The following is a 27,791-nucleotide window of genomic DNA, read 5'->3' on the forward strand; positions in this document are numbered from 1 at the left end:
TGGACTAGGGGGATCATAAACTGTCTCCCCAAACTACTCATGTGTCTTGGGCTATTACTCCATCTCATAAATATGTTCTCTGGAAATAACATTTTATATTGTGTGTAACTCTCTGTGAGGTTGCCTTATTCCTCTGACTGGAAAATGTGTCAGGCCAGCCCAACTGGGGAGCCGCTCTCTTTCAGTTATGACTGTTCATAACACTGTTATGACTGATTCATGAAGGCATTATGACAGGCTGCTTCAAGTAAGTGATGCAACACAATGAGGACTTTGTCAAGGCCACGGTCTGTAAATAAAGCTTTGAAACCAAGAGAACATGCAAATCAACTCAGTAAAATACATTTATTGACAGTAAAAGTTCAGTCGTCTTAATTGTGCCTTTTTAATTTTTACACAAAAATATCAAAATACTTTACAGGGCATTAAATCTGAATATTGGCAAATTCATTGTTGATTAATTATCTCAAACAAATACACTGTACATTGACAACAATGCTTGTCTTTTCTCAAATGCAGTGCTCAATTTAAATTTCATAAAACATTTTTTGAGAACAATCCATTTAAAAACTCTGCGTAGTCTAACTTGGTATTTAGCTACTGATTTGCGAGACTTAACTGCATTTCATGCATTTTATGTCCCAAGAAGTTAGTTCCATTTTCATCAAACTTCTTTGAGAGAGAGGTGCTTAAATATGCTGTAATACATAACAGATACACATAACGACATACATACATAATAACATGGATTATCTTGGTTACTCAAACTTCAAAGCTTAGCAAATGAATGTGTACAATACACAAACACATTTAAGTATACAATTTGTAATCAAACAATAAAAAAGAACAAATGTATATAAAAAAATGATTTACATTTCATTGGGCCAAATCGCCCCAGTGCAACATGGGAAAGATTCCCTTTCAAGATTCCTTCGCAGTACTCTGTCAGTCAAAAACAATCTCTTCGACATGTTCTTTCCTAGATTATTACCTTAATCGTACAACAACTCATAAAGGACGTACTTGTTCAACCGCAGATCTCCTTCGGAAGTCCTGTCAATATGGAGGAATAGGCTCATGTGTTGTCAACGTTAACATTCCCCTATAGTCTCGTTGCTACGGTATTTTACCAACTAACATAGTCGCTTGAAAGTTCCTCACTGACAACAAACTACAAAAAAACAGAACAGTTCCAATACTTACCGACATCACATGTACGGGAGGTCAATATCGAGGTTGCAAACAGAAAACGAATACACATTTGGAAATGATCTTCGACCATATTTAAATTAGGAAATGATCAAATAAGATGAGTAACGGACACCACAAAGGAAAAATATTATTCCAGTCCAACAGTGAGTTAAAAGACCTGGGAGAACGGCCAATGATAATAGATTAGCTTGATCCCAGCACAGAAGGACCTGTTATTATGTGCCACACAGGAATGTAGATGCAGCAGGCAGTATAGAAAGCTACATATTAGAGTTCCCGAGTTGCCTATGTGTTCTGAATGGTAACATGTATGACTTGGCATCATGATCTCAGTAGTAAGACATACTGTACATAATGGTGTTACTAGAATGACGTAACAGATGTCATGGGCAGTCGTATCATAACAGATAAAGTCAGCTGATGACAATTGATTCAACACTGACCCGATGAAAGCAATAAGAGTTTGAGTCACAATTGTATAAGAACATAGTCACAAATACCATGACTGCTATGTCATTGCTATGACAGCATTTTATAGATCTTAAGACAAAGTAAAGTGATACCATCTAACATGGGATGTTGCTTGTCAGTTCTTCTAAAAAACAGAACATTGAGCAGCATCTTAAGACACAATTACAGATGATTTCAGACTTACCAATAAACATATTTTCATTTTACAATTGTTGACATTATCACCGTTGCCTATCAATAGTATAAATGGTAAGATTGAAAAGAGTGCTTTCACCTAAATCTGAAATAACGGTAAATGTAACCAGAACAAAAACTAGACTAAGAAATGGATAAGAGAAAAGAAGCTGCCTTTTGGCTGTTAAGGGTGAGTTGATTTTCCTCAGTAACTCTAGCATTATTTTAAGGCATTGACAACTATACAGTATTGCTAAAAGAACAACTAGTTTTCCGGGCATCAAAAGAACAATATGTACAACCAAAACAAATAAGAAAACACTAACACTTCAGGATAGAGTGCAAAATATTCATACTAATCAATCACTAACTTGTCAGTTCCAAGTAGCCTAGAAACAGTAAGTACCAAATGTCCCTTATTAGGTTCTATATCAGCAAAGTACACATGGGTTGAGGAAACAAAAATATTAATTTCTTACATATTTACTTTGACAATTTTCAAATGTTTGGTTTCGTTTGATTAATCTCGGCAGTGGCACACATATTGAACATCATACATTCTCTCTAAATTCTCAGGGGTGGACTGAGGCATAGTTAGCATTCTACACTGTCAATGCCAGTCCCCAGATCATTTGGTGCCAGTCTGTAGCTGTGACATTTAATAGGATAGAATAGGAATATCATAGTTGTACAATTTATGGGAGGGAAGAAAATGAAAGGAAGACAGACCTTGAGGAAGACAGTTGATGTTTAGAGAGGTGTCAGACAGTTTGTCCTCAACAAGGATGTTTGGAGGGATACCTTGGTTCCACAGGGGTATACTTGCTTAAGAGGAGGGTCAGTGCTTCAGTAAACTTATGGCCTAAGGACACTTTGGCCCAAAACACTCACACCCAAATTCCAAGTCGACACTTAGCCCTACCCATAGGCACTCCAGTAGATCTAAAAGGATTGGATAGGTTTAAAGTTATAAGGTAATTGATTTACCTTGTCTTCTGATTGGCTAGGTGGAATAGTCATCATATTGTTTACGCCCATCTAATCATTTCAGATCTCAGGAAGATCCCTGAGAGTAGCGGCTAGGGGTTGATTTGGAATTGATCACCAGAGTCCAATTTCTATGCTGGACCCCAATACTCTCCACATTTACCGTCAGGACTCCAGAGTCTCTGGCTCTGCTACAAGAGCAAACGCAATTGGTCTAGCTAACAGATTAGTGCAATTCAATTACAGACCACTGTATTCATGCTCTCTGAAAGCTGCCTACACACACACAGACCTAGAAGAAGAAAACATCCTAAAATAAAAGGAATTCAATGCATTAAAAAAAAACATAACCGTTTAAATTGAATCCATTATACATTCATAAAAGAGGGGGAAAGACAGAGATGATAGAAGACAGAGTTCAAGAGTCTTTCAGGTGGAGATTAAAGGTGACATTAGTTTCTGATGGAACAGCTCAATTACTTTCCTTTCCCCTGTTATAGCTGCTGTTATAGCTGCTGTTACAGCTGCAACAGTTCAGACATGAAGATGACATGTCAGCCATTCTTGTCTCCGCCCTTCTCTCCCACCCCCTGAAATCAAACACATGTAAAACTGACCTGTGAGTTTAGATGTTCGGCCTACACATACATTTATCAACATTGATGAGGTATACAGCTACAGTATATCATCCGGTTTAACAGCATTACAAAGCAAGTCAACCTCCTACAAAGCAGTTTATTTTTTATAGCTTCAGTTGATCAAGAATTGACCTATACAATGGTCTATTCAAATAAGGAGTCTCGAACAACTGCATATCGACACTCACCCCGGGCTTGTGAAGTGCATTATCCTGCAGGCTGAAGAGTGGGTTTCCCTGGCCACCCTGCAGTGGCGAGGCCCCCAGGTTGGGGGACTGGGAAGTGGGGGTGGAGGTGAGGGCCCCGGTTAGCGTGAGTCGCTGTAGTTCCCTCTGCCGCTGCTGCTGTAGCATCTGATAGACCACCACCTGCTGCTCCTGAGACACACACAGCCCAAGACATAAGGGACTTGAAAATGTGTAGTGATATGCACATCCAAAATGAATACAACGGTGCCGGGCCAAAAAAAAAGACTGCAGTATATACTGTATGCTGTTTTTCTTCTCCATTTATTTTTTGGGACTGAAATAAACTTGGCAATGGTCACACTCATTGAATAATTAGGGGTTAACAGCCAAGCAGATTGTTAACTTTAAAAAAATAATTTGGCACTAGAGGCCATGAGCAACTTGGGCAAAAATGGTCCTATAAACCGATTGGCCTATAGGTGGCACTGTTATAAGCAGTCTTACTAAAACCGTCATATCCACCGTCCCATTTGACCTAGAGTCTTGAAACTTTGTATGTACAGTCCCTTCAGAAAGTATTCAAGTGTTACAGCCCAAATTTAAAATGGATTAAATTGAGATTTTGTGTCACAGGCTTACACACAATACCCCACAACGTCAAAGTGGAATTATGTTTTTAGAAATGTTTACAAATTAAATAAAATTGAAAAGCAGAAATGTCTTGAGTCAAGTATTTAACCCCTTTGTTATGGCAAGCCTAAATAAGTTCAGTAGTAAAAGTTGCTCAACAAGTCACATAATACATTGCATGGACTGATAATAGTGTTTAAGATGTTTTTGAATGACTACCTCATCTCTGTACCCCACACATACAATTATTTGTAAGGTCCCTCAGTTGAGCAGTGAATTTCAAACACTAGGGAGGTTATCCAATGCTTGGCAATTAAGAGCCACCTATTGGTAGATGAGTAAAAAAATTTAAAAGCAGACATTGAATATCCCTGTGAGTATGGTGAAGTTATTAATTACACTTTGGATGGTGTATCAATACACCCAGTCACTACAAAGATACAGGTGTCCTTCCTAACTCAGTTGCAGGAGAGTAAGGAAAAGAAGAAAGACTGTAAAGAGTAAACATATTCCAAAACATGCATCCTGTTTGCACTAAGACACTAAAGTAAAACTGCAAAGAAATGTACTTCATGTCTTGAATACCAAGTGTTATGTTTTGGCAAATCTAACACAACACATCACTGAGTACCAGTCTGCTTTCCAACAGAAACTGTGAGACAAATTGACCTTTCAACTGGACAATAACCTAAAACGCAAGGCCAAATACAGTTGAAGTCAGAAGTTTACGTACACCTTAGCCAAATACATTTAAACTCAGTTTTTCACAATTCTTGATATTTCATCCTAGTGAAATCCTAGCCATTTTGCCACAACTTTGGAAGTATGCTTGGGGTCATTGTCCATTTGGAAGACCCGTTTGCGACCAAGCTTTAACTTCCTGACTGATGTCTGGAGATGTTGCTTCACTATATCTACATAATTTTCCTCCCTCATGATGCCATCTATTTTGTGAAGTGCACCAGTCCCTCCTACAGCAAAGCACCCCCGTGCTTCACGGTTGGGATGGTGTTCTTCAGCTTGCAAGCCTCCCCCTTTTTCCTCCAAACATAACGATGGTCATTATGGCCAAACTGTTCTATTTTTGTTACATCAGACCAGAGGACATTTCTCCAAAAAGTACAATCTTTGTCCCCATGTGCAGTTGCAAACGGTAGTCTGGCTTTTTATGTCGGTTTTGGAGCAGTGGCTTCTTCCTTGCTGAGCGGCCTTTCAGGTTATGTCGATATAGGACTCGTTTTACTGTGGATATAGATACTTTTGTCTGTAAACAATTGTTGGAAAAATGTATTGTGTCATGCACAATGTAGATGTCCTAACTGACTTGCCAAAAAACTATAGTTTGTTAACAAGAAATGTGTGGAGTGGTTGAAAAACAAGTTTTTATGAATCCAACCTAAGTGTATGTAAACTTCCGACTTCAACTGTATATACTGGAGTTGGTTACCAAGATGACATTGAATGTTCCTGAGTTGCCTAGTTACAGTTTCGACTTAAATTGCCTTTAAAGTAATAATGTGCAACTATTGTACAATCGAGGTGTTCAAAGCTCTTAGAGACTTACCAAGAAAGACTCACAGCTGTAATCGCTGCCAAAGGTGATTCTAACATGTATTGACTCAGGGGTGTGAATACTTATGTAAATGAGATATTTCTGCATTTCATTATCAATATATTTGCAAACATTTCTAAAAACATGTTTTTACTTCGTCATTATGGGGTATTGTGTGTAGATGGGTGGAAAAAACAAATATTTAATACATTTTGAATTCTGGCTGTAACATAACAAAATGTGGAATAAGTCAAGGGGATTGAATACTTTCTGAAGACAACGTAGGTGTCTTTCCTCATGCTGAACAAATTTGCCCCAAGGACCCATAACGTCCGTGAGGACAGATTTTCCTCCATCTTGGAAATTTTGGAAAACCTTGGAAAAACATATTGTCATGAACCATAAATCCAAATACAATTCGTTATGTAGACCCATCTCTTAACTTAGTTTGAGAAAAGCTAAGGGATTGGTTGAGAGATGGCTGAGTTTTTGAAATTGAAATCCTTTGTAAATCCACTTCACAATGGCCTATCAACTTGAAACTTTTTAGGTCATCAAAGACATTACCACGAAGAACCATAAGTTTGGCATTGATATCTTAAAAAAAATGGAAACTATTAACAATTCACTTTTTGACTATGTGACGCTAATGCTTAAAATAGTCATAAAAACATTTTATTCTCATGGACTAAAAGTCAGATTCAGTCCAAATTTGGTTTGAGAAAGAGTTTGAGAAAATATCATTGATGCATTCAAAGATGGTCACACCATATTTGTTACAAAGGCTCATGGCAGAAGCCAGGTTTCCCCTCTACTCTGGCCACGCCCCACCCTTGCCAATCACCTCACCTGCTCCATTCTGCTCATTAGCACCCTTGACTATTTAAGCAGCAGTTTCTTCCTCCAATCTTTCTTATCCCTGTTGGTGAATGCATGGGGTGGCCAGCTCATGTTTTCCTGTCCATGTTGTGCATGACTGACAAGTGAGTACTTTATGTATAAAGATGAAGATGTATAAATGTTAATATTAAGATCCTTTTCAGTTGATGTTAAAGTTGTATACTGCTGCCAAATGAGTTAATACAATTTTCCTGTCAGTCCGGCATGTGAGATGCATGTCAGTTATTTATTTATCCCTTCTGTGCTTGTCAGTCATGCTTATGTTAACATGTGTTTGTATCTCCCTCTTGTATTTCCCTAGTAAACCACAACATAATCCTGCAACCTTTCCCCATGCGATCCCTATTTCCGGTCACAACTTGCAAACTTGTTTACGTGCTGCTGTGCATTTTGTTGCTAACCTTACTTTGCTACCTGACAACTTTATGGTTTTTACTTTTTAATTACCGTTTATATTTTTAGTTTTCCCCCACTCAACTTTTTTTCGTTCAACTTTTTCACTCCGGACGCTTTATCTGGACATGGTTCGTCAGGACCACCACCAGCCGACGCTAAGTAGTAACATTAATATGATGCCTTCTAATTGCAGTCGCTGTACTCATAATATACAGGAGAACGATCGCCTTACGGCAAGGATAGCTGTGCTGCAAGCCCAGCTTCAGACGCAATCGTTAGGCAAGGGTAATTTCAGTGTAGGAAAGGATGAAACGGTGTCTGTGCCACCAGTAAGTACAGATAGTAGTATAAATCCCCTCGCACGGTCCCTGCAGCCGGACAACTTTCTCATGGCTTCTGGAGGGAAATGCTGTAGGAATGCTCAACCGGTGTCGCTCATTCAGCCGACAAACAAGGCCGAGCCTTCTCTGGTCTCTACTCCTCCCGTTACGGGGTCTGAGACGCCGAAGCCTCCCACCATTAGCTCTGACAAATTGAAAACCTAGTCATTGGCAACTCCATTACCCGCAGTATTAGACTTAAAACGAATCATCCAGCGATCATACACTGTTTACCAGGGGGCAGGGCTACTGACTGTTAGCCAGCCTGCCAGCTTAGTGGAGTCTGCCACTAGCACAGTCCGTGTACTCAGCTCCGCTATCCCCATTGAGACTGTGTCTGTGCCTCGACCTAGGTTGGGCAAAACTAAACATGGCGGTGTTCGCCTTCGCATTCTCAATAGAATAAAGACCTCCTCCATTCATGCCATTATTGAAAGATTGTGATACCTCACATCTCAAAATAGGGCTACTTAATGTTTGATCCCTCACTTCCAAGACAGTTATAGTCAATGAGCTAATCACTGATCGTAATCTTGATTTTATTGGCCTGACTGAAACATGGCTTAAGCCTGATGAATTTACTGTGTTAAATGAGGCCTCACCTCCTGGTTACACTAGTGACCATATCCCCCGCACATCCCGCAAAGGCGGAGGTGTTGCTAACATTTACGATAGCAAATTTCAATTTACAAAAAAAAAACCTACGTTTTCGTCTTTTGAAATCTATGCAGCCTACTCAATCACTTTTTATAGCTACTATTTACAGGCCTCATGGGCCATATACAGCATTCCTCACGGAGTTCCCTGAATTCCTATCGGACCTAGTAGTCATAGCAGATAATATTCAAATTTTTGGTGACTTTAATATTCACATGGAAAAGTCCACAGACTCACTCCAAAAGGCTTTCGGAGCCATCATCGACTCAGTGGGTTTTCTACGACATGTCTCCGGACATACTCACTGTCACAGTCATACTCTGGACCTAGTTTTGTCCCATGGAATAAATGTTGTGGATCTTCCTCATAATCCTGGACTATCGGTCCACCATTTTATTACTTTTGCAATCGCAACAAATAATCTGCTGAGACCCCAACCAAGGGTCCTCAGAAGTCGTGCTATACATTCTCAGACAACTCAAAGCTTCCTTGATGCGCTTCCAGACTCCCTCTGCCTACCCAGAGGACACAAATCAGTTAACCACCTAACTGAGGAACTCAATTTAAATTTGTGCAATACCCTAGATGCAGTCGCACCCCTAAAAACATTTGTCATAACAAGCTAGCTCTCTGGTATACAGAAAATACCCGAGCTCTGAAGCAAGCTTTCAGAAAATTGGAACGGAAATGGCGCCACACCAAACTGGAAGTCTTCCGACTAGCTTGGAAAGACAGTACCGTGCAGTATCGAAGAGCCCTCACTGCTGCTCGATCATCCTATTTTTTTCAACTTATTTGAGCAAAATAAGAACAATCCAAAATGTATTTTGATACTGTTGCAAAGCTAACTAAAAAGCAGCATTCCCCAAGAGGATGGCTTTCACTTCAGCAGTCATAAATTCATGAACTTCTTTGAGGAAAAGATCATGATCATTAGAAAGCAAATTATGGACGACTCTTTAAATCTGCGTATTCCTCCAAAGCTCAGCTGTCCTGAGTCTACACAACTCTGCCAGGACCTAGGATCAAGAGAGACGCTCAAGTGTTTTAGTACTATATCTCTTGACACAATGATGAAAATAATCATGGCCTCTAAACCTTCAAGCTGCATAGTGGACCCTATTCCAAATAAACTACTGAAAGAGTTGCTTCCTGTGCTTGGCCCTCCTATGTTGAACATCATAAACGGCTCACGGATGTGTACCAAACTCACTAAAAGTGGCAGTAAAGCCTCTCTTGAAAAGCCAAACCTTGACCCAGAAAATATAAACTATCGGCCTATATCAAATCTCACGTTCCTCTCAAAATTTTTTGAAAAAGCTGTTGCACAGCAACTCACTGCCTTCCTGAAGACAATGTATACGAAATGCTTCAGTCTGGTTTTAAACCCCATCATAGCACTGAGACTGCACTTGTGAAGGTGCACCATGCCATCCCTTGTGTTCAATAAACCGCTCTATTTGGATTCCTGCTTAATTTCCTCTGCATTCTTATCGATGTGACACGTTGAACTCTGAACCAGTCAAAACTTCCTTCTACAGCCCACCTTTACTGTATGGAACAACCACAGCTGGAGGTGAAAGTAAGGCTGTACGGAGAAGATGTGGCGTCCCAACAAACTCGATGGAGGTACGCCTTACCGGTAAAACATGAGCCTGTAACAATAATTATAAGAACTGTAGGCTATTACACCACTTTTTATCATTACCACATGTCAGAGGCATGAAAAATGAGCGAATGGACTCGTATAGCAAACGGGTCGTATAGTCTACGCTCCAAAATGCGAGGTGGTTTGATGAAAACCCCGACATTTTGACGAGGCAGGGATGAGTGGCTGACACCGAGACGTGCGCGGACAGTAGTGGACACATAAATTCTGGCCTAATGACAATTGCCAAATGTCATTACACTTTTTGGTGTTTTGTGTAACAGATGTCTCTTTCATTCACCACTATTAAGAGGCTGGAAATATGTTGTAGGTGGATGAACTTGCACAGGTAGCCGAGTAAAGGAGCCCTTTGAAGTCATTATTTGACAATCAGATGAAAACATCATAACTGGTTGTGTTTATTCCACAATAAATTCAAATTCAAGAAAGTGTAAAATATTATATAGCAAAATTATTGCATGGAACTTCCATCTCATATTGCTCAGATGAACAGCAAAAATCTTTGAAAACCCCCCCAGATAAAGCAACATCTCATGGCACAACGCCTCTCCCCAATTTGACCTAGATATTTTGTATATGTATTGATATGTTGGCTGTGTGCCATTTCTCAATTGATGTAGTTCTGTCCTTGAGCTGTTCTTGTGTATTAATGTTCTGTATTGTTTTGTGTGGACCCCGGGAAGTGTAGCTGCTGCTTTAGCAACAGCTAATGGTGATCCCAATAAAATACCAAGTAGAAGGTCATACATATGGAAAGTTAAATGACAATTCTTTACAACTAGGCCCACAGATCCTATTGAATGAATAGGGATTCTATATGTTATTACATTTGTTTTGGTGCACTACAGGATGACCCGCACCTGGAAGAAATTAATTCTACTTTCACCCCTGCACAGGAGTACAAAGAATCTGAAAAGGAACAAATGGGAGACTTCAAAGTTCAACACTAATCCAGGACCAAACCCCATAACCGGACACCAAAGACAACCCATGACCTCATCCATCATAGGTCATGACAATCCCATCCACAAAAAGCTATGATGTAAGCTTAATAGGCAACTGTTGAAAATTATGGAGCAATCTTGAAGAAGCTGAGGTTTCAGATGGAACCCTCTAGCACAAATTCCAGTCCAAAACAGTACACCAACACAGCTCCCAATGTTGGCATTAGCTACACCTGATCAAGCTCAGGCAACACCTGAACCACCAGCAGTGGGCCGCCATTCCAGGGCTGTAGCTGCAGCCGCCCCCTACCAATCACCTCTGCCACCTCACCCCCAGACTCATCCTATCTAACCTCACCCTATACAGCTCCAGCCTGTAGCGCCCCCCCCAACAAGCCTCAAATAAAAAAAATCTGATTTTACATGTCCATTTAAAACACTGTAAATCCACTCCACAGCGGCCTATTAACTTGAAACTTGTCATCACTATCATAGACATCCCTAAGATGAACCACACTGACTTTGGCAATGATATCTAAAAAAACAACACTAATGCTAACACTAATGCTCAGAATCATATTTTCCTTGTGAATCACATGTCAGATTCACTCCAGATGTAGTATTTAGAATCATGATTACCCATAAAGGAAGATAGTTCCTACTTGCTTTGTGAACCCCGTTCATTGCTGCTCGCAGCTATATTTTAATAATGAATCTCTTATTTCGGTCCTGACAATTCATCCATTAATACTGTTTCAGTTTTTATCTTAACTTCATATGATAACCATCTTATCACGATTGTATTGCGTTACCAAAGATCACGAGCGTGTGCTGCACGTGTTTGCATGTCTGAGTGTGTTTGTAGGGCATGGTAGAGTCATTACTGGAGTAAAGTTCTGCTGGAGAAGGAGCTGCTTCTGCTGCTCAGACAGGAGAGAAGACCTGAAATACAACCATGTTAAATATTACTCATCATGGGACACTTCCAGTCCAAACAACACTTACCCAGCCAACCCATTAGTCACAGCAAAAATAAATTACAGTAACAGTCTAGACCAGAATCAGTCAGCACAGCCAGTAACAACAAGAAATCAACTGTCTGTCACTATCAGACTATATAAAAATGTATCACTGTCACAAAAGTAGTGGCCGTGGCTATCACAACAACAACTGATCAACAGCAATCAACCAACAACATCCTCACAAAACAATCAACCAACACTATCACCAATCATTATACTTTTCTGGTGATCAGACATGGAGGAGGTACTCACGGACTCATGCTCTTGGGGAGCTGCAGGCCCTGTGCCAGTGCTTGTAGGCCCAAAGGAGGAGGCTGGGGCCGCAGGGCCGGTAGGGTGGGCTGGGGGCCGTTCTGGACAGGTGACTGGATCACCCCGTTCAGGCTGCCCAGCATGCCGTTCATGTTCAGCTGGGGACTTCCTGCTTGGGAGGCCATGAGCCCGCCCACCATGGAACTGCTGGCCTGACTGAGGCCCCCCAGGCTGTCAGTCAAAACCCGCCCACCCAGCCCGTTCAGCAAGGGCTGGCCAAAGGAGGCGGGGCTCTGCTGAGGGGGCGGAGTGCTCTGGAAGGAGAGGGAGGAGCTACTGCGGGAGGGACTACCAGAGTGGAGCTCCTAGAGTCGGAAGATAAAAACACAGGGTAAAACTAATGGGACAGTTATGGTTCATTTACAGGTGCAATCTGTAAGTTTAATTTCCCCATATTTCATATATTAACATTCCCTCAATGTAATAACACGCATCTCACGCCCACCTGAAGATCTGTCTTTTTCAGTCATCTATTTCCTGTGTTTGAGGGATGAAAATCCACTTGTCACTTAAATCTCGCTGGATGAATTGCTTTCATTTTATTCCTGCGACTCTTTCATACTCTTGCTTAACGTTACGATCGTGGAAACGTTTGTAACGACCTGTCAAACACACTCTGGTAATGGCTAAAATGGGCTCAATGAAATAAATTGTCTTTACACTGATTCTATAAAAAAAACGCTAAAACTTCGTTAGGGATATAACGCACCATCTTGACACTTAAATCACAAGAAAGATAACTTGATTTCAATGGGCGTTCATTTTTTGTGGAATTTTAAAAAGTAATCCTGTCATACAGTTGAAATGTTTACAAATGAGATGCGTTAGGTTCTAATTCTCAGAGTAAAACAGTCAACGGACACTGTGAAAGCTTAAGTTGAATTCTTCCCAGAGGATCAATACAGCTGCATTAGACAAACACATTTTCACACAAGCACTGATATTTAACCGTTCCTCATAGGCTGAGTCTCCTCCTACCCATCTGTACAAACATCGTTCTTTACTGCTAGGCAGGACACTAGTGATACAGGCCATAAACTTTTATTTCTCCCTTAAGGTGACCTGACCTCAACCCCCCTCCATCACCAATCCATGGCTCTCTCCCCTTATCAATGCCTGCCAAATGTAATCACTTCCCTGCACTCAACGCATTCCAAGCTTAGTTGCACACAATATATACCTTCCTCCTATAACCTTTAACTTCTGGTGTAGACCCTCTAAACCTCAGCACTCCATCAGTGACACGAATAAGTATATTTTCATATTCTCAGAACCCAACAAAAGCAACTTTCGAGAATGAACACTTGGATTAAATTGATATTATGATTGATCTCGCAAAAAAAATGCAAAGTATGTTTAGATACTGTAGGTGTAATCTAGAGCCAAGCATGTTGATTTTAATCTGAGGGTATCCTGCTATTGACACACTTGTTGAATTATGCAAGTGAACGTGAGAACAACAGTAATTAATGGGGCAGTCTAGTCAGCGCAGGTGAGTGCAGATAGGGTAGACAGAGGTAGTGTTTGGGGGATGCTGCTCGGTGCCACCCCTTTATGTTAATTTACTCGTATATGCAAATAAACCTGGTGTATTTATGCAAACGATGCACATAGAATTGTCTTTATTTTAACACAAAATACCCCCCAAAATACCTAATACAATAAGAACATTTATATGTGAGTGCATTCTAATAACAAAAATACAATTTCACAATAAATTGAATACCTGAATTCCCACCTAAATCACAAAACTCATTATTTTTCCGTGCCAGTAAGATGTTTTACGTGCTATAACTCAGTCAATATCTGATGGATTATAAACATTCTAAAAGTATCTTCATCCATTGTCCTTCTGTTGCATTTATTAGAATAGTTTTTAAAACCTTTTTAACAATTTAGATGACCGTTGCTACTCAATGTACAAACAAGTAGAGGCAGCACCTTTGATTGGAAATGAAACTCAGATGTCACCTTTAATGCTACAGTTTGGGATAAAGGGTAAGAGTGTTGTGTAACTAACTACACATTGGGTTCAGGTATTGGCCGGTTCTAAGTAAGGCGTGGTGGGCACAAAGGGGTTCTCACCTCGGATGAGGTGATGAAGGAGGTATCATTCAGGAAGCAGCTTTTAGACAGGGGACTCTTATTGGTGCTGAGGGGGTCTATAGGGACAAGAGAAGTACACACACAGGGATATAGATACAGGGACAGGGAACCAACTACAAACACACAACACACGACTGTCCAGATTATAATGACAAAAACAAGGTTTGTGTTTGGGGATGGTGGCACTATTTTCAGACTAGCAAACTAACTCTAAGAATGAATGAGGTAAGGAGGATGGAAAGCTTCTGAGAGGAGATGAATGAGGAGTGGAGGATGAGGAGGGCTTTCTGAATCTGACCGTATACGGAGGAGAGGAAGCTGATGTGGGTGGTGGTGGGCACTAGGCCCTGGGCGGAGTGGTGGGAGTGATGGACCTGCGGGGGGAAGGGACAGGCCAGCTCCACGTTGAGCAGCTGCAGCCGCTCCTTCTTGGCCGTCAGGCTGAGAATCTGGTCCTGGAGACGCTGGTTCTCCTGCTGCAGCGAGTGGAGGGACTGGAGCATCTCTACAACTGGAGGAGAGAGAGAGACGGAAAGGGGGAGGGAGGCGGGAGAGGGGGGAAGAAACAGGGAAAAGGGGTAGGAAAGAAAGTGAGAAAATAAGAGAGTGAGAGTATGGCACTGTATTCGAGTCACTTCCGTTTTTTAGTACAGCTTCCATACTGAGTGTTGTGTCACACAGTACTGTTTGTGCAAAGACAGGTCCTAAGGGATACACTAATGATCATCGCTGAACAGCACAGCACATTTTAAAGGATCTGAAAGCAAGTGTATCAGACTGACTCGGGTTGATAAGAATCCACTTCCTCTTCAAAGAGTCCAAAAATACATTTGACATCGGGTGTGTATGACAGACGGTGTCAAAAAGGCAGACACATCGCCCAAAAAAGACAGACTGAAATTTCTCAAAGAATGATGATATATTATAGACTGCCACAAAGCATCCCAGTGTACAGTGCTTTGCAAAAGTATTCATCCTCCTTGGCGTTTTTCCTATTTTGTTGCATTACAACCTGTCATTTAACTGGATTTTTATTTGGATTTCATGTAATGGACATTCACAATATAGTCCAAGTAGGTGAAGTGAAATTTAAAAAAGAACTTGTTTCAAAAAATTCACAAAAAAGAACAAACGGAAAAGTGGTGCGTGCATATATATTCACCCCATGTGCTATGAAGCCCCTAAATAAGATCTGGTGCAACCAATTACCTTCAGAAGTCACATAATTAGTTAAATAAAGTCAAAAATGTGCGCAATCTAAGTATCACATGATTTGTCACATGATCTCAGTATATATATACACCTGTTCTGAAAGGCCCCAGAGTCTGAAACACCACCAAGCAAGCGGCATCATGAAGACCAACGAGCTCTCCAAACAGGTCAGGGACAAAGTTGTGGAGAAGTACAGATCAGGGTTGGGTTATAAAAAAATATCCAAAATGTTGAACATCCCACGGAGCACCATTAAATCCATTATTAAAAAATGGAAAGAATATGGCACCACAACAAACCTGCCAAGAGAGGGCCGCCCACCAAATCTCACGGACCAGGCAATGAAGGCATTAATCAGAGAAGCAACAAAAAGACCAAAGAGAACCCTGAAGGAGCTGCAAAACGCCACAGCGGAGATGGGAGTATCTGTTCATTTGACCACTTTAAGCCATACACTCCACAAAGCTGGGCTTTACGGAAGAGTGGGCAGAAAAAAAGCCATTGCTTAAAGAAAAAAATGTTTGCTGTTCACCAAAAGGCATGTGGGAGACTCCCCAAACATACGGAAGAAGGTACTCTGGTCAGATGAGACTAAAATGTAGCTTTTTGGCAATCAAGGAAAAGGCTATGTCTAGCACAAACCCAACACCTCACATCATCCCGAGAACGCCACCCCCACAGTGAAGCATGGTGGTGGCAGCATCATGCTGTGGGGATGTTTTTCATCAGCAGGGAATGGGAAACTGGTCAGAATTGAAGGAATGATGGATGGCTCTAAATACAGGGAAATTCTTGAGGGAAACCTGTTTCATTCTTCCAGAGATTTGAAACTGGGATGGAGGTTCACCTTCCAGCAGGACAATGACCCTAAGCATACTGCTAAAGCAACACTTGAGTGGTTTAAGGGGAAACATTTAAATGTCTTGGAATGGCCAAGTCAAAGCCCAGACCACGAGCCAATTGAGAATCTTTGGTATGACTTAAAGATTGCTGTACACCAGCGGAACCCATCCAACTTGAAGGAGCTGGAGCAGTTTTGCCTTGGAGAATGGGCAACAATCCCAGTTGTTGGCTAGATGAGCCAAGCTTATAGAGACATACCCCAAGAGACTTGCAGCTGTAAAAGCTGGCTCTACAAAGTATTGATTTTGGGGTGGTGAATAGTTATGCACGCTCAAGTTTTCTGTTTTTTTGTCTTATTTCTTCGTTTCACATTAAAAATATTTTGCATGTTCAAAGTGGTAGGCATGCTGTGTAAATCAAATGATACAAACCCCCAAAAATCTATTTTAATTCCAGGTTGTAAGGCAACAAAATAGGAAAAATGCCAAGGGGGTGAATCATTTCACAACCCACTGCACTTACTGTTGGCTCCCATCTCTCCGTTGCCATGCTTCTCCAGGAGGAGCTCTATGTGGGAGCTGGATGGAGGGACGTTTTCAGGGCGACCTCTGACCCCAGGGCCCACGCCCTCCCTCTGGTCAAACAGTAAGGGCAGACTGCTCATAGGAGACCTGAGAGAATAACAGCGGTAAATCAACAGGGATATGGCTACAGAGAACGGAAACAGATTGAAATGGAATGAATTTGGTAACAAGAGATTGAATTAAATGGAATGGTAAAGTATACAAAAGTAAAAGAGAGAGTGTGAGTGTTGATAGTGGCAGTGATAGTGGCAGTGATAGTGTTGATAGTGTTGATAGTGGCAGTGAGAGAGAATAGTGTTGATAGTGGCAGTGATAGTGTTGATAGTGGCAGTGATAGTGTTGATAGTGGCAGTGATAGTGGCAGTGATAGTGTTGATAGTGGCAGTGAGAGAGAATAGTGTTGATAGTGACAGTGATAGTGTTGATAGTGGCAGTGATAGTGTTGATAGTGGCAGTGAGAGAGAATAGTGTTGATAGTGACAGTGATAGTGTTGATAGTGACAGTGATAGTGTTGATAGTGGCAGTGATAGTGTTGATAGTGGCAGTGAGAGAGAATAGTGTTGATAGTGGCAGTGAGCGAGAATAGTATTGTTTGTGAAAGTGAGAGAGAACAGTGTTGATAGTGACAGTGAGAGAGAATAGTGTTGATAGTGGCAGTGATAGTGTTGATAGTGGCAGTGAGAGAGAATAGTGTTGATAGTGGCAGTGAGAGAGAATAGTATTGTTTGTGACAGTGAGAGAGAACAGTGTTGATAGTGGCAGTGAGAGAGAATAGTGTTGATAGTGGCAGTGATAGTGTTGATAGTGGCAGTGATAGTGTTGATAGTGTTGATAGTGGCAGTGAGAGAGAATAGTGTTGATAGTGGCAGTGATAATGTTGATAGTGGCAGTGAGAGAGAATAGTGTTGATAGTGGCAGTGAGAGAGAATAGTATTGTTTGTGACAGTGAGAGAGAACAGTGTTGATAGTGACAGTGAGAGAGAATAGTGTTGATAGTGGCAGTGATAGTGTTGATAGTGGCAGTGAGAGAGAATAGTGTTGATAGTGGCAGTGAGAGAGAATAGTATTGTTTGTGACAGTGAGAGAGAACAGTGTTGATAGTGGCAGTGAGAGAGAATAGTGTTGATAGTGGAAGTGATAGTGTTGATAGTGGCAGTGATAGTGTTGATAGTGGCAGTGATAGTGTTGATAGTGTTGATAGTGGCAGTGAGAGAGAATAGTGTTGATAGTGGCAGTGAGAGAGAATAGTATTGTTTGTGACAGTGAGAGAGAACAGTGTTGATAGTGACAGTGAGAGAGAATAGTGTTGATAGTGACAGTGAGAGAAAATAGTATTGATTGTGACAGTGAGAGAGAACAGTGTTGATAGTGACAGTGAGAGAGAATAGTGTTGATAGTGATAGTGTTGATAGTGGCAGTGATAGTGTTGATAGTGGCAGTGAGAGAGAATAGTGTTGATAGTGGCAGTGAGAGAGAATAGTGTTGATAGTGGCAGTGAGAGAGAATAGTATTGATTGTGACAGTGAGAGAGAACAGTGTTGATAGTGACAGTGAGAGAGAATAGTGTTGATAGTGGCAGTGATAGTGTTGATAGTGGCAGTGATAGTGGCAGTGATAGTGTTGATAGTGGCAGTGATAGTGTTGATAGTGGCAGTGAGAGAGAATAGTGTTGATAGTGGCAGTGAGAGAGAATAGTATTGTTTGTGACAGTGAGAGAGAACAGTGTTGATAGTGGCAGTGAGAGAGAATAGTGTTGATAGTGGCAGTGATAGTGTTGATAGTGGCAGTGATAGTGTTGATAGTGGCAGTGATAGTGTTGATAGTGTTGATAGTGGCAGTGAGAGAGAATAGTGTTGATAGTGGCAGTGATAGTGTTGATAGTGGCAGTGATAGTGTTGATAGTGGCAGTGATAGTGTTGATAGTGGCAGTGAGAGAGAATAGTGTTGATAGTGACAGTGATAGTGTTGATAGTGGCAGTGATAGTGTTGATAGTGGCAGTGAGAGAGAATAGTGTTGATAGTGACAGTGATAGTGTTGATAGTGACAGTGATAGTGTTGATAGTGGCAGTGATAGTGTTGATAGTGGCAGTGAGAGAGAATAGTGTTGATAGTGGCAGTGAGCGAGAATAGTATTGTTTGTGACAGTGAGAGAGAACAGTGTTGATAGTGACAGTGAGAGAGAATAGTGTTGATAGTGGCAGTGATAGTGTTGATAGTGGCAGTGAGAGAGAATAGTGTTGATAGTGGCAGTGAGAGAGAATAGTATTGTTTGTGACAGTGAGAGAGAACAGTGTTGATAGTGGCAGTGAGAGAGAATAGTGTTGATAGTGGCAGTGATAGTGTTGATAGTGGCAGTGATAGTGTTGATAGTGTTGATAGTGGCAGTGAGAGAGAATAGTGTTGATAGTGGCAGTGATAGTGTTGATAGTGGCAGTGAGAGAGAATAGTGTTGATAGTGGCAGTGAGAGAGAATAGTATTGTTTGTGACAGTGAGAGAGAACAGTGTTGATAGTGACAGTGAGAGAGAATAGTGTTGATAGTGACAGTGAGAGAAAATAGTATTGATTGTGACAGTGAGAGAGAACAGTGTTGATAGTGACAGTGAGAGAGAATAGTGTTGACAGTGATAGTGTTGATAGTGGCAGTGATAGTGTTGATAGTGGCAGTGATAGTGTTGATAGTGGCAGTGAGAGAGAATAGTGTTGATAGTGGCAGTGATAGTGGCAGTGAGAGAGAATAGTGTTGATAGTGGCAGTGAGAGAGAATAGTATTGATTGTGATAGTGAGAGAGAACAGTGTTTATAGTGACAGTGAGAGAGAATAGTGTTGATAGTGACAGTGAGAGAAAATAGTATTGATTGTGACAGTGAGAGAGAACAGTGTTGATAGTGACAGTGAGAGAGAACAGTGTTGACAGTGACAGTAAGAGAATAGTATTGATCGTGACAGTGAGAGATAAAAGTGTTGATAGTGACAGTGAGAGAGGATAGTATTGATAGTGACAGTGAGAGAGTACAGTGTTGATAGTGACAGTGAGAGAATAGTGTTGATAGTGGCAGTGATAGTGTTGATAGTGGCAGTGAGAGAGAATAGTGTTGATAGTGGCAGTGAGAGAGAATAGTGTTGTTTGTGACAGTGAGAGAGAACAGTGTTGGTAGTGGCAGTGAGAGAGAATAGTGTTGATAGTGGCAGTGATAGTGTTGATAGTGGCAGTGATAGTGTTGATAGTGTTGATAGTGGCAGTGAGAGAGAATAGTGTTGATAGTGGCAGTGAGAGAGAATAGTATTGTTTGTGACAGTGAGAGAGAACAGTGTTGATAGTGACAGTGAGAGAGAATAGTGTTGATAGTGACAGTGAGAGAAAATAGTATTGATTGTGACAGTGAGAGAGAACAGTGTTGATAGTGACAGTGAGAGAGAATAGTGTTGATAGTGATAGTGTTGATAGTGGCAGTGATAGTGTTGATAGTGGCAGTGATAGTGTTGATAGTGGCAGTGAGAGAGAATAGTGTTGATAGTGGCAGTGAGAGAGAATAGTATTGCTGTGACAGTGAGAGAGAACAGTGTTGATAGTGGCAGTGAGAGAGAATAGTGTTGATAGTGGAAGTGATAGTGTTGATAGTGGCAGTGATAGTGTTGATAGTGGCAGTGATAGTGTTGATAGTGTTGATAGTGGCAGTGAGAGAGAATAGTGTTGATAGTGGCAGTGAGAGAGAATAGTATTGTTTGTGACAGTGAGAGAGAACAGTGTTGATAGTGACAGTGAGAGAGAATAGTGTTGATAGTGACAGTGAGAGAAAATAGTATTGATTGTGACAGTGAGAGAGAACAGTGTTGATAGTGACAGTGAGAGAGAATAGTGTTGATAGTGATAGTGTTGATAGTGGCAGTGATAGTGTTGATAGTGGCAGTGAGAGAGAATAGTGTTGATAGTGGCAGTGAGAGAGAATAGTGTTGTTTGTGACAGTGAGAGAGAACAGTGTTGGTAGTGGCAGTGAGAGAGAATAGTGTTGATAGTGGCAGTGATAGTGTTGATAGTGGCAGTGATAGTGTTGATAGTGTTGATAGTGGCAGTGAGAGAGAATAGTGTTGATAGTGGCAGTGAGAGAGAATAGTATTGTTTGTGACAGTGAGAGAGAACAGTGTTGATAGTGACAGTGAGAGAGAATAGTGTTGATAGTGACAGTGAGAGAAAATAGTATTGATTGTGACAGTGAGAGAGAACAGTGTTGATAGTGACAGTGAGAGAGAATAGTGTTGATAGTGATAGTGTTGATAGTGGCAGTGATAGTGTTGATAGTGGCAGTGATAGTGTTGATAGTGGCAGTGAGAGAGAATAGTGTTGATAGTGGCAGTGATAGTGGCAGTGAGAGAGAATAGTGTTGATAGTGGCAGTGAGAGAGAATAGTATTGATTGTGATAGTGAGAGAGAACAGTGTTTATAGTGACAGTGAGAGAGAATAGTGTTGATAGTGACAGTGAGAGAAAATAGTATTGATTGTGACAGTGAGAGAGAACAGTGTTGATAGTGACAGTAAGAGAATAGTATTGATCGTGACAGTGAGAGATAAGTGTTGATAGTGACAGTGAGAGAGGATAGTATTGATAGTGACAGTGAGAGAGTACAGTGTTGATAGTGACAGTGAGAGAGTACAGTGTTGATAGTGATAGTGAGAGAGTACAGTGTTGATAGTGACAGTGAGATAGTACAGTGTTGACAGTGAGAGAAAATAGTATTGTTTGTGACAGTGAGAGAGAACAGTGTTGATAGTGATAGTGAGAGAGTACAGTGTTGATAGTGACAGTGAGAGAGTACAGTGTTGATAGTGACAGTGAGAGAGAACAGTGTTGTTAGTGACAGTGAGAGAGAACAGTGTTGATAGTGACAGTGAGAGAGAACAGTGTTGACAGTGACAGTAAGAGAATAGTATTGATCGTGACAGTGAGAGATAAAAGTGTTGATAGTGACAGTGAGAGAGGATAGTATTGATAGTGACAGTGAGAGAGTACAGTGTTGATAGTGACAGTGAGAGAATAGTGTTGATAGTGACAGTGAGAGATAAAAGTGTTGATAGTGACAGTGAGAGAACTGTGTTGATAGTGACAGTGAGAGAGAACAGTGTTGATAGTGACAGTGAGATTGAGAACAGTGTTGATAGTGTGAGTGTTGATAGTGATAGTGTTGATAGTGTTGATAGTGGCAGTGAGAGAATAGTGTTGATAGTGAGAGAAAATAGTATTGATTGTGACAGTGAGAGAGAACAGTGTTGATAGTGACAGTGAGAGAGAATAGTGTTGATAGTGACAGTGAGAGAAAATAGTATTGATTGTGACAGTGAGAGAGAACAGTGTTGATAGTGACAGTGAGAGAGAATAGTGTTGATAGTGACAGTGAGAGAAAATAGTATTGATTGTGACAGTGAGAGAGAACAGCGTTGATAGTGACAGTGAGAGAGAACAGTGTTGACAGTGACAGTAAGAGAATAGTATTGATAGTGACAGTGAGAGATAAAAGTGTTGATAGTGACAGTGAGAGAGAACAGTGTTGATAGTGACAGTGAGAGAGAATAGTATTGATAGTGACAGTGAGAGATAAAAGTGTTGATAGTGACAGTGAGAGAACAGTGTTGATAGTGACAGTGAGAGAGAACAGTGTTGATAGTGACAGTGAGAGAGAACAGTGTTGATAGTGACAGTGAGAGAGAATAGTATTGATAGTGACAGTGAGAGATAAAAGTGTTGATAGTGACAGTGAGAGAATAGTATTGACAGTGACAGTGAGAGAGAATAGTATTGATAGTGACAGTGACAGTGAGCGAGAACAATGTTGATAGTGACAGTGAGAGATAAAAGTGTTGATAGTGACAGTGAGAGATAAAGTGTTGATAGTGACAGTGAGAGATAAAAGTGTTGATAGTGACAGTGAGAGAGAATAGTATTGATAGTGACAGTGAGAGATAAAAGTGTTGATAGTGAGAGATAAAAGTGTAGATAGTGACAATGAAAGAGAACATTTTCATCGTGACAGTGAGAGATAAAAGTGTTGATAGTGACAGTGAGAGATAAAAGTGTTGATAGTGACAGTGAGAGATAAAAGTGTTGATAGTGACAGTGAGAGATAAAAGTGTTGATAGTGACAGTGAGAGAGAGTAGTATTGATAGTGACAGTGAGAGATAAAAGTGTTGATAGTGACAGTGAGAGAGAATAGTATTGATAGTGACAGTGAGAGATAAAAGTGTTGATAGTGAGAGATAAAAGTGTAGATAGTCACAATGAAAGAGAACATTTTCATCGTGACAGTGAGAGATAAAAGTGTTGATAGTGACAGTGAGAGATAAAAGTGTTGATAGTGACAGTGAGAGATAAAAGTGTTGATAGTGACAGTGAGAGATAAAAGTGTTGATAGTGACAGTGAGAGAGAGTAGTATTGATAGTGACAGTGAGAGAGAACAGTGTTGATAGTGACAGTGAGAGATAAAAGTGTTGATAGTGACAGTGAGAGATAAAAGTGTTGATAGTGACAGTGAGAGATAAAAGTGTTGATAGTGAGAGAGAATAGTATTGATAGTGACAATGAGAGAGAACAGTTTTGATAGTGACAGTGAGAGATAAAAGTGTTGATAGTGACAGTGAGAGATAAAAGTGTTGATAGTGACAGTGAGAGAGATTTGTGTTGATAGTGACAGTGAGTCATAGAGAAACTTACTGTGAGGAAAGGCTCTCTCGTGGCGAGTTGTCGTGACATGGGAAGCGACAGTCGTCCATCTCGGACTCTGAGAGGAGAGAGAGCAATCCCGATAAACTACCAGGTAGCTACAGTAGGGGAGACTGGGGTAAGTTGAGCCGTTTTTTACATTCAGCATCACTCCATCAAGGGAATATAGTATGCCTTTCTGTTTTGAAAACATAGCTTGTCCAAAAAAAGTGGTCTCTTGGCACAACTTAGTTGAGCTGTGGGACAGGGTAAGTTAAGTTGAGCTGTGGGACAGGGTAAGTTAAGTTGAGCTGTGGGACAGGGTAAGTTAAGTTGAGCTGTGGGACAGGGTAAGTTAAGTTGAGCTGTGGGACAGGGTAGGTTAAGATGAGCTGTGGGACAGGGTAAGTTAAGTTGAGCTGTGGGACAGGGTAAGTTAAGCCACATACACATTTCTGTACTAAATTAAATATTACCACTACCCTTTTAAAACCATGTCTATCTTCATTTCCCAAACACAATTCAACACAATCACAATCGTTTTTTCCCTTTTAATAATTTTAAGGATCTTTTAACAGAGGCTTAACACCTAAGGCCCTGTTGTTTCCTCATATCTCAGAGATAATACCTTGATTTCTTCTTCCTGGGTAGAAAACACTTCCATTTGCTCAACTTGCCATTGGCTCAACCATTGGTTCAACTTACCTCATGGTCATTGTCTCAACTTACCCCATGGTCATTGGATCAACTTACCCCATGGCCATTGGTTCGACTTACCTCATGGTCATTGGCTCAACTTACCCCAAGGCAAACATTTTAACATATTATCCCACACAGGTACAAGGATGTACTTTCATGCTAGGTTTAGGACCTCATATTGAAGCGTATAGAGACCCCAACTGATGTATAGAACAATCTGCAAATGATCTACTTTGGTTTAGACACAAGCATCATGAAACCTCTAACACAATAAATTCATTTGACTTGATTTGACTTGACTTTCCACCATAATTAGCAAATAAATTCATAAAAAATTCTACAATGTGATTTTCAGGATTTTTTTCTCTCACTTTGTCTGTCATAGTTGAAGTGTATCTATGATGAAAATTACAGGCCTCTCTCATCTTTTTAAGTGGGAGAACTTGCACAATTGGTGGCTGACTAAATACTTTTTTGCCCCACTGTAACTTCATAGCAAACATAAGTATCTCACTAACGACTGTGTGTGTGTGTGTGTTACCTTGAAGTGAGGTCTGGGCTTGGCTCAGTAGTGAGGGCAGTGTACGGGCAGTAGAAAGGATCCTGCTAAATGGCTGAGAGGAGCTGAGGCTGTAGGAAGAGCTTGAACATGGGTGCACCTGCAAGTGTTTAACACAGAACAAAGTTAGGATCTCATTTACCCTACAACTGAACACATTTGGGATACTATTTTAGTTGTAACATGATATTGTTGAGAAGCTCAGTAAAAAGCTCAGTAAAAATGCCACTATATATTCCCTGCATAGTGCACTACAAAGTACACTACAGATGTAAGATCTTAATTTGATCACCTTGTTGCAGGAGAACTTTCCTGTAAAGCAGTACATTTTTTACTTAGCGTACTTGAGGTTTAAAAAGGCGCATGAAGTTTGTAATTTCCACTTTGAAGTTTCAGACTCCTTTACGAATACATTTATCAACCCCGACAAAAGTGTCCATTAATTAAAATCCACATAATAATTCATATTTCCTGTTGCAGCAGGATTATTTTTCTGCTGTAGCAAACTGGCTCAAATGAAGATCATACATCTGTATATACATATGAAATCGGAAGTTTACATACTCTTAGGTTGGAGTCCATTAAAACTAATTTTTCAACCACTCCACAAATTTCTTGTTAAGAAACTAGAGTTTCTACTTTGTGCATGACAGAATACATTTTTCCAACAATTGTTTACAGCCAGATTATTTCACGTATAATTCACTGTATCACAATTCCAGTGGGTCAGAAGTTTACATACACTAAGTTGACTGTGCCTTTAAACAGCTTGGAAAATTCCAGAAAATGATGTCATGGCTTTAGAAGCTTCTGACAGACTAATTGACATCATTTGAGTCAATTGGAGGTGTCCCTGTGGATGTATTTCAAGGCCTATCTTCAAACTTAGTGCCTCTTTGCTTGACATCATGGGAAAATCAAAAGAAATCAGCCAAGACCTCATAAAAAAATTGTAGACCTCCACAAGTCTGGTTCATGCTTGGGAGCCATTTCCAAATGCTTGAAGGTACCATGTTCATCTGTACAAACAATAGTACGCAAGTATAAACACCATGGGACCACGCAGCCGTCATACCGCTCAGGAAGGAGACGCGTTCTGTCTCCTAGAGATGAACATACTTTGGTGCGAAAAGTGCAAATCAATCCCAGAACAACAGCAAAGGACCTTGTGAAGATGCTGGAGGAAACAGGTACAAAAGTATCTATATCCACAGTAAAATAAGTCCTATATCAACATAACCTGAAAGGCCGCTCAGCAAGGAAGAAGCCACTGCTCCAAAACCGCCATAAAAAAAGCCAGACTACGGTTTGCAACTGCACATGGGGACAAAGATCATACTTTTTGGAGAAATGTCCTCTGGTCTGATGAAACAAAAATGGAACATTTTGGCCATGATGACCATCGTTATGTTTGGAGGAAAAAGGGAGAGGCTTGCAAGCCAAAGAACACCATCCCAACTGTGAAGCACGGGGGTGGCAGCATCATGTTGTGGGGGTGCTTTGCTGCAGGAGGGACTGGTGCACTAAACAAAATAGACGGCATCATTAGCGAGGAAAATTATGTGGATATATTGAAGCAACATCTCAAGACATCAGTCAGGAAGTTAAAGCTTGGTCGCAAATAGGTCTTCCAAATAGACAATGACCCCAAGCATACTTCCAAAGTTGTGGCAAAATGGCTTAAGGATAACAAAGTTAAGGTATTGGAGTGGCCATCACAAAGCCCTGACCTCAATCCTATAGAACATTTGTGGGCAGAACTGAAAAAGCGTGTGCGAGCAAGGAGGCCTACAAACCTGACTCAGTTACACCAGTTCTGTCAGGAGGAATGGGCCAGAATTCACCCAACTTATTGTGGGAAGCTTGTGGAAGGCTACCCAAAACGTTTGACCCAAGTTAAACAATTTAAAGGCAATGCTACCAAATACTAAGTGAGTGTATGTAAACTTCTGACCCTCTGGGAATGTGATGAAAGAAATAAAGGGTGAAATAAATCATTCTCTCTATTATTCTGACATTTCACATTCTTAAAATAAAGTGGTGATCCTAACTGACCTAAGACACAGAATTTTTACTAGGATTAAATGTCAGGAATTGTGAAAAAAACGGAGTTTAAAAGTATTTGGCTAAGGTGTATGTAAACTTCCGACTTCAACTGTAGGTAATAGGGTGCCATTTGGGAAGCAGACTAAAGCTCTGCTACCTGACCCGAGCTCGACGGGCTCTGACATTATACATGGGGTTAGGGCCGGGTGGGGCCTGTTTATTCATCAATAACTAGGGTACGGGCAGGGTTTAGAGCGATGAAAAGTATCTAACAGCTAACTGCTCTCTCATGTCTCTTCATTGAGCAGAGTAGCCCAAGCGGAGCCGTTGCTATGGCTACTCACAGACTCAGAGCCGCCATGAGCAGAGCAGGGAGCTCGTGACAGACAGAGAGGAGCAGCTAACGGATTGACTAACGCAGGAAGTTATTTCTGATTTCGGCAAGGGCCGGGCCTTAAATTTGGCAGAAGCAATCGGGCCTGGGTAGGGTAGAGCCTGAATGCCGCGGGTATGGGTAAGGATCTAACGCAGACATGATGTTGATTTCTGGAGTACCTGGGTGTTGAGGGCAGAGTTGACTGGTTGAAGTGGCAGCGTGGAGACGTGAGATGGTAGGAGCCCTGAAGAGAGAGCGGTGCTACATACGCCTCCGCCCAACGATAGAGGGGTGTTACAGACACCCCCACTCAAAGACAGAGGGTCCTTGTGACTGGTGTAGATTCCTAACCAAGAGAGTAATATCAGACTTAATTCATAAATGCAATTCATTTATAAAACACACACATGCACATATGTACAGACATACACACACACACACACACACACACACAACCGCACACATAAAAGTGTTGAGGTCATATCTTGTCAGAGTAGAGCAGAAGCAGGAAGTCAACCCAGCCATTGACGCACATAC

At 41.0% G+C, this 27,791-nt stretch overlaps 1 protein-coding gene and 1 long non-coding RNA gene across 3 annotated transcripts in view; one reads left to right on the forward strand and one right to left on the reverse strand.

Moving 5' to 3' along the window:
* Window positions 1-326: 326 nt before the first annotated feature.
* LOC112264418 (protein AF-17-like) overlaps window positions 327-27,791 on the reverse strand; it is a 35,575-nt gene continuing 8,110 nt past the window's right edge. Inside the window, exons 11-20 of one of the 2 annotated variants that reach the window (XM_024441027.2) lie at window positions 27,434-27,600; window positions 24,815-24,932; window positions 23,587-23,653; window positions 16,816-16,964; window positions 14,537-14,749; window positions 14,218-14,294; window positions 12,073-12,437; window positions 11,683-11,740; window positions 3,671-3,859; window positions 327-3,434 (exon numbers count right to left, since the gene is read on the reverse strand). In XM_024441027.2, the coding sequence (XP_024296795.1) occupies window positions 3,399-3,434; window positions 3,671-3,859; window positions 11,683-11,740; window positions 12,073-12,437; window positions 14,218-14,294; window positions 14,537-14,749; window positions 16,816-16,964; window positions 23,587-23,653; window positions 24,815-24,932; window positions 27,434-27,600 (1,439 nt within the window). In that variant the 3' untranslated portion in view covers window positions 327-3,398. The remainder of the gene's footprint in view (window positions 3,435-3,670; window positions 3,860-11,682; window positions 11,741-12,072; window positions 12,438-14,217; window positions 14,295-14,536; window positions 14,750-16,815; window positions 16,965-23,586; window positions 23,654-24,814; window positions 24,933-27,433; window positions 27,601-27,791) is intronic. The other variant, XR_006079488.1, reaches the window with a different exon arrangement.
* Window positions 6,777-12,167, forward strand: LOC112264440. The gene is made up of 3 exons (XR_002955639.2): window positions 6,777-6,835; window positions 9,727-9,814; window positions 10,751-12,167. It is a non-coding gene; the product is annotated as an uncharacterized LOC112264440 (long non-coding RNA).

The sequence above is a fragment of the Oncorhynchus tshawytscha genome, linkage group LG02 (genome assembly GCF_018296145.1).
Source record: "Oncorhynchus tshawytscha isolate Ot180627B linkage group LG02, Otsh_v2.0, whole genome shotgun sequence".
NCBI lineage: Eukaryota > Metazoa > Chordata > Actinopteri > Salmoniformes > Salmonidae > Oncorhynchus > Oncorhynchus tshawytscha.